The following is a 14,241-nucleotide window of genomic DNA, read 5'->3' as shown; positions in this document are numbered from 1 at the left end:
GGGACATGTTGTACTTTGCAACAGTATCATTCTGGAGTACATATGTTTTGTTGATCGCTTTTTATTGCATTTTTTGTGGGATTCAATAGGTAAAAATCATAATTTTTCGCGGGTTTATAACTTTTTTTTTAACAAAGTGCATCCTACGGGTTCAATAGTTATTTCATTTTATTCTATGGATTGTTACGGACGCGGTGATTCTATACACGTGGGATTTGTGTTATAAAGAGACATATAAGGCTCGAAAAAGTCTAAATCATATGTTTTGGGGCTTATGGGTATTTTTAGTGATTTATAAACTTATTTTTTATTGAAAAACTGTTTTTTTTTTTTTTTACTTGTTCCACCATGGGACATGAACAAGCAATCATCTGATTGCTTATTCATGATAATACGATGCAATACTCATGTATTGCGGGGCATTAGCACATGCATAGGCTGCCACTGTGCCTTTAAGATGACACAGGTGCCATATTTCAGGCACTGCCTTCAGGCATCTCTGGGGTCCCGATCGGACCCCAGAGATGCCATAGGAACGATCGGCGGCGCCGAAAACGGTGCGGGGGTGCCGTTCGTGGGGGAAAGACCCCCGGAAGGCATGTTAAATGCAGCGGTCACGCTGACCGCGTCATTTAACGGGTTAAACACCCGCGATCGAAGCCCAATCCGACCACGGTTGTTAGCCGGGGATGTCAGCGGTAGATTACCGCTGACATCCCGCGACCCCCGATGCCGGTTCGGCTCCTGTGCTGAGCTGAAACGGCATAGTCTCCGCGCAGTAGCTGTACTGCGCTGAGCGCTATTTGCAGGACTCAGCGCAGTACAGTTATGGCCAAGAGCGCTAAGGGGTTAAAGGAATTTTCCCACAAATGGAGGCATCCTTTTTGCCTCCATTTGCACAGAATATACTGTAGAAAACACAGGTTGGAAAGAGACAAAAAGCTGCGTCTTTCCATCCTGCTCCCTCCTGCTGAGTGACATATATGCTCAGCAGAGGCCATTGAAAAATGGATGTAAAGTATTGCATCCAGCCCCTTACCTCCGCTGAGTGTGTACTTAACAGCAAGGATTTTCCATACGAGAACAGTGACATCACTGGGGGAAACACCCTGGACACCAGTAGCATCCACTCACCAGCTGCTGCCGATGTTCGCTCCTCTTCTCGCTTTTGGGGGGAGGAGCAGGACTGCATAGCCTCCCGACATATCCTTACAATGCAGTGTGAATGAAGCCTAAGGCGTTAACATTGAGTAAGGCAGACCAATCCAATTTTCTTGTGTATGGCTTTGAAGGTTCATACTATGTAAGGCAATTTAATTCATTTATGTAAAGAACAAATATACAATTTCCAAAAAAAAAACAAGCATGAAATTAATACCATCCATCTAAGTGTAAATACAGAAATTGTTAAAATTGTTATTTCTCATAAATAAAGTCAATGTTAAGATGTAAAAAAAATGAATACACAGGAATACCTGGGGAGGGATTATTAACACCTTTGATGGATTCTGGATGAAGATGTCACTTGAGCAGCAGTTTTGGATCAGGCACAAAAACTTTGATGTGATAGAAAAAACGCCATCTACGTGTCCTGTAGTTGTATACACATAGTATTCTGCTGGGGGTAAGTGTAAAGCCTCGCTCCACTAAAGTAACTGCATTTACCATACATATGGATAGTATATCGCTGTCCTGTGGATTGTGTTACATCAGCCCCCATACACATAAGGCATAAGGGAAAAGATGGGCAATACAGTCAATATTCAACGGAATCACCTATGTTATCAAGATTGAGGAATGTCCAAACGTTTGTTCCAGAGGTCCAGGTATCGGTCGCTAGGCTTTTTTCCCCCTACTATGGGCAAAGTGGCATTTACCTTGCATCTGGAACACTGTAGGAATATAGGTTGGACTTTATTGAACCCGGTCTGCTTTGTGATGGCTTATGTCTTCATTAGGAGTGCTGTTCCTTCATTGGGGAGATCATATCCCTCTAGCGTAAGACTTTAGAACTGTTTCAGATGACCGTGAATCATGGATTGTGCAGATTTATTGGATCAATTTTTAGATCACAGGATGTGAGTCCATGCATTATAGTGATATATGATACAAGGAGTCCCTGCTTCCTTGCGGAACAGCAGTAGCGGACATAATCATACATTACTATGATACTTAAGAGTCCCATCCCCGGTGGCTTAGTGGTTAGTACTACAGCCTTACAGCGCTGGGGACTTAGGTCCAAGTCCCAGGTTTAACATCTGGAAAGAGTTTCCATGTTCTCTCCGTGTTTGTGTGGGTTTCCGCCGGGTCCTCCGGTTTCCTCCCACACTCCAAAACATACAGGTAGGTTGAGTAGATTGTGAGCCCCATTGGGGACAGGGACTGATTTGGCAAAACTCTGAGCAGTGATGCGTAATCTGTGTGCGCTATATAAATAAAGAATTATTATTATTATTATTATCATCCCTGGTACTGTGGTCACTGCGGGTCCATGATTCCAGACCAACCACTGTCATCTGAAACAACCCTTTACCCTTACCACAGATTGCTAGGATATTTTTAAGGCCTTCAATTCTCAGTAAAGCCATGATACCCCCGACTGCAGTATACAGGAATCATGGCTTCAAGCAGCTGTATACTACTTCAGTGGGGAGGGTGAAAGATGTAATATTTACAACCCCATTACATGGTTGTGGAAATCTTTGGTGTTGTGTCTATACGTTTCAGAGTAGTGTTATGGTAAAATTTTTTTGCTAGTTGTTGGTTTGCACCACTCCACCAAGTTTACTTTTATAGTCTGTTAAGTATAAAAAAAGAAGCTGGCTTATGATGTTCTTGTAAAGAGTTTACCAATGAATATCTGGTGTCCTCCAACCAATAACCATGGCAGTTTTCTTTTCTCATGAGTGAAGCATAGAAGACACCCCAGAGAAGAAATCCTCATAGATTATGCATTCCTCAGGTTTTCCAAAGTAAAATATTGTTGCCCTATCTTAAGGATACATCATCCATGACTCAGCACCAGCACAGATCAGATGTTCTCCATTCCAACTATGAAGACCTTTTCTATGGATATGATCTCACCCCCACAGATCAGATGTTCTCCATTCCGATATTGAGGACTTTTTCCATGGAAATGTTCTCAATATTTTTAGCCATTTTACATAGTGTAAAATCTATAAAGAAATGAGTGCATTCTCTGAGATATATGAGGCATTACAAGTTTGCTGCCTATAGAGGCTTGTAGGGTTTTGGGGTAGAAGCAGACAAGGTGCAGACATTAAGGTCAGGAGGTCTGATGTAGTCAAGCACAGTTTATGCTCCTTCTCTGCCTCCCTCTTTTAAATTTACCTAAAAAGGATATCACACTAATGAATGATGAGATATCAATAGCATAGTATAAGATATCCCCCGCTATTGGATGGTCCAGCCCAGACCAAGGGGGAGTGTGAATCAGATTAATGAGCCAGAAGGAAGCTAACAGCTTCTCAGACTACACTCTTTGGCTCAGACTTAGAGGGGCCAATGTTTCATTCCATGTCACAATCCCTTGAATTTAACATCTTTGGCCCTCTTGACCTGGTGTGTATATTTCAATATTGTGACGGGTGCTGCAGCCCAATTAATAAAAGGTCAGAACCTCTGTGTAATGTTATGCAGTAAGTGCGCCGATGTTTAAGACTGGTGGACAACGTGTTACTGCATCGGGCGCGACTGTGTTCTGGTAGATCGGGCCACTTTCCTTTTGCCACTGAATTTATCAGACTACCACAATACAGTTAGTTAATGAGCAAGTTACAGGACCAAAGTAGGGACATCAAATAGAAGATTAAAGCGGAAGGCACCAAGTATTTTAATTTACCAAAAGGCCAACCCAGAAATACTGTGTTACAAATTTCGAGAGGGTCAATGAAGGATTGGGAGGATAAAATCAGGACTTGCCAGTTTTTTGATGTACATGCACTGAAATAATCACAGTTACTAGTGAACCACCAGTAATTGCAATATCTTCATGCCAAGTAGGCGTCGTGGGGCGCAGCCACCGGCAGAGTTGGCCGGCCTGGTGCATTCCTGCCTGGGGCCTGTTGAAAATTCAGGACTGAAAACTTGCAAGCTATAACCCAACCCCAGGTCCTACCGGAATTGTCTGCCGGTGCACCTGCCCGCCATAAATATCAGGAGGCCAGTGCGGGGACTTTATCATAAGCCAATGCATGACCATCGGTGTATGATAAATGTCCGCATTGTCTCTATGATCAGTGAAACTCAGAAGCTAAATCACCCCTTGGTCTGACCACTATGGTGACTATGGATTGATGGATGAGTGATGGATGTAGGCTACCCAGTCATGTTCAGGTATAGAAAAATATAGGCCTCATTTATAGTAGTGCTCTCCAACATAGCATTGTCTTCACCTTACAATAAGGTCTAAGATCCTGATAGGTTATATACATACTTTAACTCATTGTCAACTACCGCGACGCATCTCTGAGTATTTAACGTGTAGATTCAGTGTAAGTTCATAAAATATCCATCTGGTAAACATTGTAAAAACAACAGTACAGTTCATTACATTACAAAGAAAAGAAAAACCCGGAATAAAACTACAAACACTTCCCGGATGATCAGAGGCAGCAACTGAGAACATGTAAAATATGTCCAAATCTTTCGAAAAAATAAATATGGAGCAATGTACCAGTTAGCGCCGTGCCCTGCAGAAGGAGAGAGGAGGAGTCCCAGGCACGGGCACTTTGTCAACTGTGGGTAAAGTGCTTTCTTTGTACAGGATGCAAGAGGAGATCACAAAAAGGTCCATTATTTTCGGAAGGGAGTCAGACGGCTGATGTTCTGCCAGAAATTGGAGGGTTTGCGCTTGGGTTCAGCGAGCATGAAGACTTGTTGCTGTGGGACGTTGGCAGGCAATGTGGGATGCTTCTGTCTCATCCAAAAATCATAGTAAGTCCTATTAATGGCTGGAAAGAGAAATGAAACATGATGTATGAGAAAGGTCTAGCATCTACCCACCCTAATCAGTTACACTCCACTAGGGAGGTCTTAAACCATAACTAAAATGTTATAAATGAATAGTGCAGATAATAAGAGTAGTTATTGTAATATACTTCATTAAATCTGTCCGTGTGTCCCTTTCTCCCTACTTTCTTTGATATTTAAGCAGTTTGTGTAAATCAGCTTTCTGTCCTGTATCCACTGACAGCTGAGAGATAAAGGAGCCTGATAAAGTGTCTAATAACTTAACAGATAGATTCTCGACAGTCCAATCTCCTCAGAGATTGGAAAGATTTAATCATCGCAATGTTTTAGGGTACACAGCTCACTACAGGAGTAAGAAGCAGAAAACAGACAGAAAAGCTGCTTTATGTCATGAAGTATTTAGGTAAATATTTAGGCGCCTGACCAACTGGACTCAGCGTTCATTACCACAGGACAGCTGTGGGACAGCCATTCAGTATTTAAAAACTATTTGTTTCTTTGTGGAACCACTCCAGCAGCAGAGGTCATATCCAAGTCAGCTGTTCTTTATTTCTAAAGGACAATATGGAGACATTTATGGGAAATTACCTGATATGATAATTTCAGGTACCGTAATTTAAAAATGTAATTTTAAATTACCTTTATGATAATTAAAAAAAAAAAAAACACGCAATTGAAGAAATGTACATATATGACAGATGAATTAAATTAAATGTGAATGTCCAGAGGTGAACACCCCTTTAATGTCATATAGATACATTTCTTCAATTGGACGTTATAAAAGAATATTCTCCTATAAATGTAGCCATGTTGACAGGAGATTGACGTTTTTGCATATGAAATGTCTGGGAGTTACTGCAAGTCCCACAGCCGTCCTGTAGTAATGAATCCTGAATTCAGCTCTATTCTTACGTAATTAGTTGTACTTTTTATTGGAATCCTTGTGGTGAAATGTGACATTTTAAGCACTTTTTATTTTTTTGCTTGATTTGCAAAAATCTTAATTTCTGGCAGATTTTATTATGAGTTTTTTACAGTGTGCTCTGAACGGCTATAGTAGTGATTTTTTTTATTGTATGTGGCAATATCTCATATGTATTGTTTGAGGGGTGATTTTAATTTTTTTGATGTAGAAGTTTGGTCATTTATGGGGCATTGAGGGGACTTTTATTACTTTTTATTTTATTTGTAAATATCTTTTTTACTATTTTTTTTTTTCATTGTCCCACTGGGACTTGAACAGGTGATCATCCGATCACAAGGTGACAGTAGTGCAGGACGATAATGTATGTCCAAGGGAGAGAATTAGCCACCGACCTGGATGTACATTTACTTCAAAGGTCTTTAAGGGATTTAGAACAAATCTACAGATCCTATTGTGTACGTAACACCCGCTCTATTCATTTCTGCAATGAAAATATTTCGTCTTACATGTTTATGGAGAAAAGTACTCAATTTTTGTAATGCATTCAAATAATGTACATAGACAGATACATTTCAACTAGCCACCACTAGGGGGAGCTAAAAAGCTTACTTTATATATTGTGAAGGATTTGTATCAGCAACACTGAGCTCCAACCATTATATACAGGTCATATATATATACATTATGCTGGCGCCTTATAGCACTCATATTTAGATCCATATATATATGGATCTACATATCAGTGCTGTAAGGCGCCAGCATAATGTATTTCTGCTTAGAACGAAGGTGACCCTGGTAAGGTTTAATAAATTCGGCAACACTATTACAGACACTGTAAACTATAGCTGATACATATTGGGGCTCATTTACTAAGGGTAAATAAAAGTAATATTGGAACGATTACTGTTTTGCGCCGGATTTAAAAGCAGATTGTGGCACAAACGATCAGATTTTTGGCGCCGACTTTCATGCGACGGAAATCGTGGGGTGGGCCGACGGACGATCCGACGGATTTGGACAACACACAGGATTTAACATTCAAAATTGTGTCGCAAGCCAAGCAAGTGTGACACATGCAGGAAGACGCACGATCTCAGTGAATCGCGTCAGTTCCAAATCCTCGTCGGTCAACGCACCTCTGGGATCGCAACGGGAGAAGTAAGTAAATGTGCCCCATTATGTTTTATGTTTCTTTATTTAATAAAATTTAGAATTTTCTTAACATTGGATGGTCTTTATGTCTCTACATAAACACTTACCTTTCGGCTTTCCTGCAGGACGTGGTTTATGCGCATTCATCATCGCCTGCTTCCGTTGTATTTCACTGATGCTGAAACCTAGAAACAGATGCAAGTTAATGCAGATAGTGATGGTTATTTGTGAGCGATATAAAATCATAACTTAAAAGGGTTGTCCGATATTATTAAAAAATTTCCTGGTTGGCTGTAGCAGGCGCTGGGACAAGGGATGGGTGGATGTGCCAGGACGCAAGAAGTTATCGGAGCAGTAATGGACGGGAGCCTGGGACACAGACAGCGCAGAGGGAGTCAAGTATAGGGTTTTTTCTCCCAGCCCCCCTCCTCCCCAGGAAGGTTTTTTATTAATGTCGGACAACCCCTCTAAGGCAGGTTGCTCACAAGTGAGTATGCTTCAAGAAACTTGCTCCGTGTCGTTGCAGAACCCTGAATCACAATACTAAAAAAGGGGCATTTCTTATTTTTGGAGCCCAATTTTAGCGATGATTTGTACTGTGATGATATATTGTGGCACATGGACTTAATGTATTTGACGCACCATAAGATGAAGAAATGAGCGCCACAAATATCACTCAACATTCATGGAGGGGTATTCTTGTTTTTGGATGATCTAATTATGCGCCCAAAAAAATTGTTGGGAAACTAAATGTTCAGGAAACGTGTTGGGATTCAAAAGCTGTGCCCAAATCTAACGAGAAAAAAGAAAGTTGCCAGTGTCGGAAAAGAAGTTAAATTGAGGCACAAAAACATAATAAATATGGTGCAGCAAAAAAAAAACAAAAAAAAAACAGGAAATAATAAATGTCCTGGAGAATATCTGGTCAGTTTTGTGATGTTCAAAGTTATGTCCAGGAGATCCTGCAAGTGCACGGAGCGAGTTACTCGGACCGGAGTTGCTTGTGTGCAGCCTAATACACAGCACATAGTGTACGCGCTCCGCATGGCGTTACCTGTCTCCTCGTCTTGCAGCACCTGCCTTCTTTCCTCCTCAAATGCCTGTAACCAGCGCTGCTTCTGCTCCGGCTTCTTGGCCAGAAACAGATGGACCTCCTCAGAGACTTTACTCTGCAGCTTGAAGGCATTCTTCACAGTAATATTGAAGTCCTTGTCTTTGCCGTCCTCTAAATTAATGACTTCCATCTCATCCATGTTGATGTTGCCTTTGTAATACAAGATGTCTCGTCGTAGAATATCCTGAGAATTGCAGAAGAATACATAACCTGCAGCCATAACACGACTCACATTTCTATATTGTTATCTAACACTTTATTAATATTTTTTTTCTATTCCCTTTCTCAAAGACTGCGTGGACATCCATTCTAGTAAAGCGGAGCATCCATGGCTCAACCTCCTACATTTCCAAGATGAATAACAGAGGAATAACAGTTTAAAAATTTGGGAATTACTATGGGGGCAGGAGTACAAGTATTTATGGAACCAGATATGTCAGGAAGAGCAGGATCTGCAGCGAAAGTTGCATCTAGAACACAGCAGTAGTTGACTGGTTAAACAATCAGTAGTGGTGTCGCCCTGCCTGGAAATTTTTCTTCAAACTTTATCAAATTGTGCAGAAATAAGAAGTACAGATGGTAAATATGGTATTTCTGGCCAATATGTGTGGAGTCAGGTGTCAGAGTCAGGTGTCAGAGTCAGGTGTCAGAGTCAGGTGATCTCTGACTATGAGCTCTGACCATGTGGTAAAAAGGACACTGTACATGCCTCAAACTTCAGTATAGACCTAGCTGCTGCCACTCACTCCTCCCCCTCCCCTCTGCATAGAGCTTCTACGTAATCTGACAACTCAGTGAGTTTCTGTCTGTTTTGTCAACCTGAAGCAGAAGAAGATAGAAGTAGGGAGGATGAGACGAGCCAAAGTAAGTGGAGAATGAAGCAATTTCCTATAATAATTGTTACACAGTTTTATATAGTGACCTGTACTATTGATTTATGAAACGTTTGTTGAAAAGTTCATGACAAATTAAAGGAAATCTGCCATCAAAATCCTTCATGGATAAACCAGGTTCACTTACTCATAAATCCAGGCACTGTGACTATGCTAATATTCTTATATTTGTTATCCATGGCCTCCTTCCGTCTATAATCATCTTTTAAAATTATGCTAATGAGTAAGAAGGGCTGGGGGGTGTTACCAAAGCCCCCCCTGCTTTGTCTTCATAGGCTATTACACTGTGTCAATGTCTACCCCAGCTTCCACAGCACTTCACCCCTCCCTCAGAGGAAAGGGAGACAGTGTTACAGCTTGTGAAACTACAGCACAGAGGTGGGCTTTGCTAACACTGCTCTTCTGGCTCATTAGCATAATTTTAAAAAGTTGACTTTAGAAGGAAGGAGACCAGGGATAACAAATATAAAAAGATTACTACAGTCACGGTGCCTGGATCTATGAGTAAGTGGCCCTGGGTTATCATGATGGATTTTGATGGTAGATGGTCTCCAAGAAACAATCTTAAAAATAGTAAAAACATTTCTCTGATTGTGGTCCCATCTTTGTCACTATATGGAGAGTACAGAGGACTGGGACTCACTCACCTTTTTACAGTAAACAATTTGATGATCGAAGAGAAACACTATCCTCTGCTGCCCCTTGGATTGAAGCTGCGAGAATTTTGTTAATTCGCTTGAATAGATAAGTTCGGAGCTTCTTGTCAGGATATCTTCACCCTGTTTACAAATAGGTTTTAAAAAAGCAATTTTTAGTATGAGAAATTTTTTGAAATTGATCTAGCATTTGATAATCCAGAAAAATTCTGAAGAAGAGGTCTGTGTAGAAGGAATTATTTGGGAATTTCTTACATTTAAATGAAATTAGTGTCTTACATTTCTGTTGCTGAGTTAACTAATTGACATCCTGCTAATGTGCCCCGGGAATCTCACCTCCCAGTCCTCTATGGCGCTCTGCCAGTGGGCGATCTTGTCAATGTTTTCCAATCTCCGTTTCCTCTCGTTGATTAGTTTAGCAACATTTTTCATGGCGTTTAATGCAGCTTCAACATCTGCAAAATCCCTAAACGGAGAATAGATATATTGGTAAATGTCAGCTTTAAGACTGGGGTGTCCACCAAAATCAAAAATGCTCCTTCATACACTTCAAATCACACCTCACAGAACAGGGCAGGGCAAAGTACCAGGCAATGGCAGATCTTCAGAAAGGCAGAATGGGTGACTGCCTGGGGTCCCTGGTTCTTATGGGCCCATGACGGCCCAAACCCCCATACAAGTGCAAGTGCCGGGGCTAGTTTGCCCACAAGAGATACACTCAGAACCTAGCACACCTGCCAGTAAAAACAATGGCAGCACAAATAGTTAATAGCATTTAGGTCATAAAGACGAAGATGCTATCAACACAGAGTGTGGCTCCGCCGAAGACTTCCCCTGCACTCTGAACCCAGATGGAAGTGCAGCAGCGTCATGATGTAAATGCACTTCTGTGCTTCTCTGACTTGTGGGGCTGCTGGTACAGGCACCTTGGAAGTGGAGGCTGCGGGTACTCAAATTTGGTGAGGGGGCATACTCTTTATACAGCCCAGGGTCCATGAAAGGGTTAATCTGCCACTGGTACCAGGACACCCTTTTATTTCAGAAACTAAATACATATGTGAAATCCCCAGCAAGTAACAGATGAGGGGCATAGCTTTTAGGCTATTTATGTACAAACATGGCAACCTTCTTGAAGACCTCTAAACTGAATCAAGATGGAGAAGTGGTCATATCAAAGATGATCAGAATTGTCCCAGAAATTGATTGCCAAAATTTGTGATTTGTGATATCTCTTGTGGTTCAAAAATAATCAACACAGGAAGTTGCAACAACAATCGGGAATGTTCCCCAGGATGCACAGCTAAGGGTACATTCACACGCGGTATGCCCGCCGTGCGGGCATACCGCCGTGTGCTGGAGGTGAGGAGGAGGTGACCACTCCTCCCTCCATAGGAAATAGCGGCGCACGGCCGCACATCCGCCGAAAGATAGAGCTTGCTCTATCATGTGTGGCACCAGATTCCCGCCATGCCGCTATTGCCATCTATGGGGACGTACCAAATTTGTGGCCGCATGTACGGCCCCGCAGGCAGCAGTGTGAATGAGCCCTAAGTCTTGTCCATGATACTGAAAACAAAGCTGAAAGATCCAATCGCTATGGATGAAAAGTTATTTTGTACAATAGCTTAGATGATGTAAACTTTGTAATATACCATATATACTCGAGTATAAGCCTAGTTTTTCAGCACAAAAAAATGTGCTGAAAACCCAAACCCGGCTTATACTCGAGTAAAAAATATAGGTTTTACCAGGTTTTTGTGGTAAAATTAGGGGCCTCGGCTTATACTTGAGTATATACGGTACTTTAGTGAAGAAAAATGTTTCTTTGTCCTCTTTTTTTCCCCTTCTTTTTTTCTGTTTTTAGCAGTGTGTCCAAATCCGCTTTCCTACTTTTTGTAGCTAATAGATAAGAAGCAGATAATGTTTCCATTGACTTGACTCTTTACAGTAGATCTTCTTACAGAGCTGAATCAAGGGAAAAATTCTGAGGGTATGGAAGAAGAAAACTTATTGGCTACAGTGTTTATATACCTGCTATGTACATTTTTGATAAAGTTGTCATAAACACTGCTCACTGCAGGAAAAGAAAGAAGCAAAAAAATAAGACCCTGAAGCACTACAAAGTTTATTGCACTGAAACATCCAACGGTTTTGTTGAAGACCTTACAATTTTAGGATGAACCTACAGGCACACATGGACTAGGAATGATCATACCTGTGCTGGGGGTTGGTATATTTCAGCAGCTCGGCAAGCTGTAGAGGATATTTGCAGATTTTCTGCACTGGTGTCAGTAGGAAACCATCGAGAGAGATGTCAATCATCTTTTGTACCAGACGGCAGGTCTCAAAGAAGTAGCCATACTTTTTGACCTTGCCGAGTTTGGAGAGTTCTGTGCAAGCGTTTGGGTGGTTGTTGCAGTATTCGGAATAGATCTGGAAGTCATTTTGCTATTGAAAAGACAGAAACATAAACTAAGAAAAATGATCCATTAATTAGAAATTAGAAGCTACTATGATAACTGCGGGGTACGTTAGTATTACCTAGGGTAATTCCATGAACGTTGTTACAAGTTTCAAGGACTAAGAATTTGGCTCCATACAAGTAACGTAACGTTATGGGGCGTGGTAGCGGCACCAGATGGTGGCACATAACTTACATATTGCAAGAAGCAGGAGCCGATCTCGCTCAGATGAGGAGCATCTTTGATGATTCTCTTTTCTAATGTTTTCAGGAACTTCTTTTGGAATTTATAGATCTCCTCGATATTCCCAAAAATCGTCCAGAGCTGTTCGTCTGTGAACATGTCTGCCCGTTTACGACATTGCTTGATGTAACCCTTAAGACATATAATATATAGGTAAACAACAGCTCAGTAAGAGCAACTTATTCACAATATGAGGTTGGACTTAATGCCACGTTTTATGATCAGATTTTAATAAACTGACCCCTAAAGAGTAGATATTTGTTAGGCCCTTGCAGTTCATCTCCATGCAGAACCTGGCCATCTTTGAATGGGTTGAAGTTCAGGGCCAGACAAGAGGCCAACAGAAATGAGCCATGTTTGCTCCGATAGACATTTTATTTGTCTCTGTGACAATCGGATTTTAAAAATGTTGGATCGTCATAAGAACAAGGAGTAACAATAAAGCTTCATTGCAGACGCCTGTGATAACAGTTAAAGCTTTTTATTGTAGCCTGGGGCTAAAGTACAATAACTTATGAATTACCAGAGGTCTGTTTGTAACTAGGGGTCATCTGTAAGTCGGGTGTTCTTAAGTAGGGGACCGCCTGTACTTTAGAATAGTAATGTGTAACACTGTCTAAGCTACATGTAGCTGTAAAATGTCACCTTTCATATTGCTTCTCGTTAAAGTAGCTCTGTCTGTAGATAAGTAAATGAAATGTTCTCTGTTACCTCACATATATCCTTCAAATGTTTGATGTAATCCTTCTCTGTGTTTAGGATTTCATTGATGACGTTGGTCCTCATTTGATCCTTGTTGGTTTGCCCAAAACCATGACGCCTCAAGAGATTCTTGGCATCCTGATCCCTGTCTCCAGGCCTACTGGTGTAGTCATCTAAAGGCTCATCCTGGTTCACACGAAGCTGTGTGGATACAACACTATGGTAATAAATATGTTCCCCCAAAATATTGGTAGCTGCTCACTGAGCATCATTATCACTTGTATTAATATACTGCTCAGTTAGAATATGTTATGTAATACAATGAGACGTGTGGTCACCAGAGGGGGCGTTACACCAGCGTTTGCCTCCTTGACCACACACTGGACACAGCAGGGAACTTCAGACTGACTGATCAAAGTATACAATGAAGTAAATAATAAAAACAAAAAAAATATGGCCATGAAATAGAGCATGGCTAATGCTAACCTTATCCATATCCCTCAGACTATGCGTGATGTACATCATAAGCTTCGAGATGAGGCACTTGTAAAATCTACATGTAGATGGACCCACCGGGTTTTGGCGTGATAACACACACAGATACATCGTAGCTCACAGTTTATCAGCAGACAACCCCATATAGTCCTGGGGCATTTTGTTACGTAAGTATATCACATTTGTGTTGTATTAAGGTTTATTAGATTGTGTGGTAACATTTGTCTCAATAATGTGATAGTTACCAGTGTGTGGGTTTTATACAGTGACTGTAGAATGAAATGAATTCAAGACTTCAAAATTGTGGTGTTTTACTGTAAAAACAGTGCCCCCCCCCTCTAGCTACAGATTGTATGTGGTATTGCAGCTGGGTCTGATGTACTTCAGTGCAGCTATGGTTGCCAATCCTTAAAGAGGACCTGTCACCACCCCCCCAAAGACCCCCACCAAATATGTCCCCCATAATCCTCCCCCAGCCCTATTCTAGCAATGACATTTTTAAAAAAAATTTAGGTTGGCAAGTTAGTTTTAATCAATCCGACCTCTTACCAAACAAGAGGTCGGATCCTCGTATCCTGTCCCCTGGCAGTGAGCCATATTCATGAGG

The 14,241-nt window shown here is 41.3% G+C and overlaps 1 protein-coding gene across 4 annotated transcripts in view; it reads right to left on the bottom strand.

The window, feature by feature from the left end:
• Nucleotides 1-1,308: 1,308 nt before the first annotated feature.
• The window catches only part of ARHGEF4 (Rho guanine nucleotide exchange factor 4), a 119,770-nt gene continuing 106,837 nt past the window's right edge, over nt 1,309-14,241 (bottom strand). For all 4 annotated transcript variants that reach the window (XM_072143300.1, XM_072143302.1, XM_072143301.1 and 1 more), the window contains 8 exons: nt 13,149-13,340; nt 12,390-12,569; nt 11,948-12,180; nt 10,069-10,198; nt 9,724-9,855; nt 8,124-8,367; nt 7,177-7,254; nt 1,309-4,973 (listed from right to left, as the gene is read on the bottom strand). In XM_072143300.1, coding sequence (XP_071999401.1) covers nt 4,816-4,973; nt 7,177-7,254; nt 8,124-8,367; nt 9,724-9,855; nt 10,069-10,198; nt 11,948-12,180; nt 12,390-12,569; nt 13,149-13,340 — 1,347 coding nt within the window. In that variant the 3' untranslated portion in view covers nt 1,309-4,815. The remainder of the gene's footprint in view (nt 4,974-7,176; nt 7,255-8,123; nt 8,368-9,723; nt 9,856-10,068; nt 10,199-11,947; nt 12,181-12,389; nt 12,570-13,148; nt 13,341-14,241) is intronic.

Source organism: Engystomops pustulosus, chromosome 3, assembly GCF_040894005.1.
Source record: "Engystomops pustulosus chromosome 3, aEngPut4.maternal, whole genome shotgun sequence".
NCBI classification, from domain to species: Eukaryota; Metazoa; Chordata; class Amphibia; order Anura; family Leptodactylidae; genus Engystomops; species Engystomops pustulosus.
This window is presented reverse-complemented; position numbering and strand designations above follow the sequence as displayed.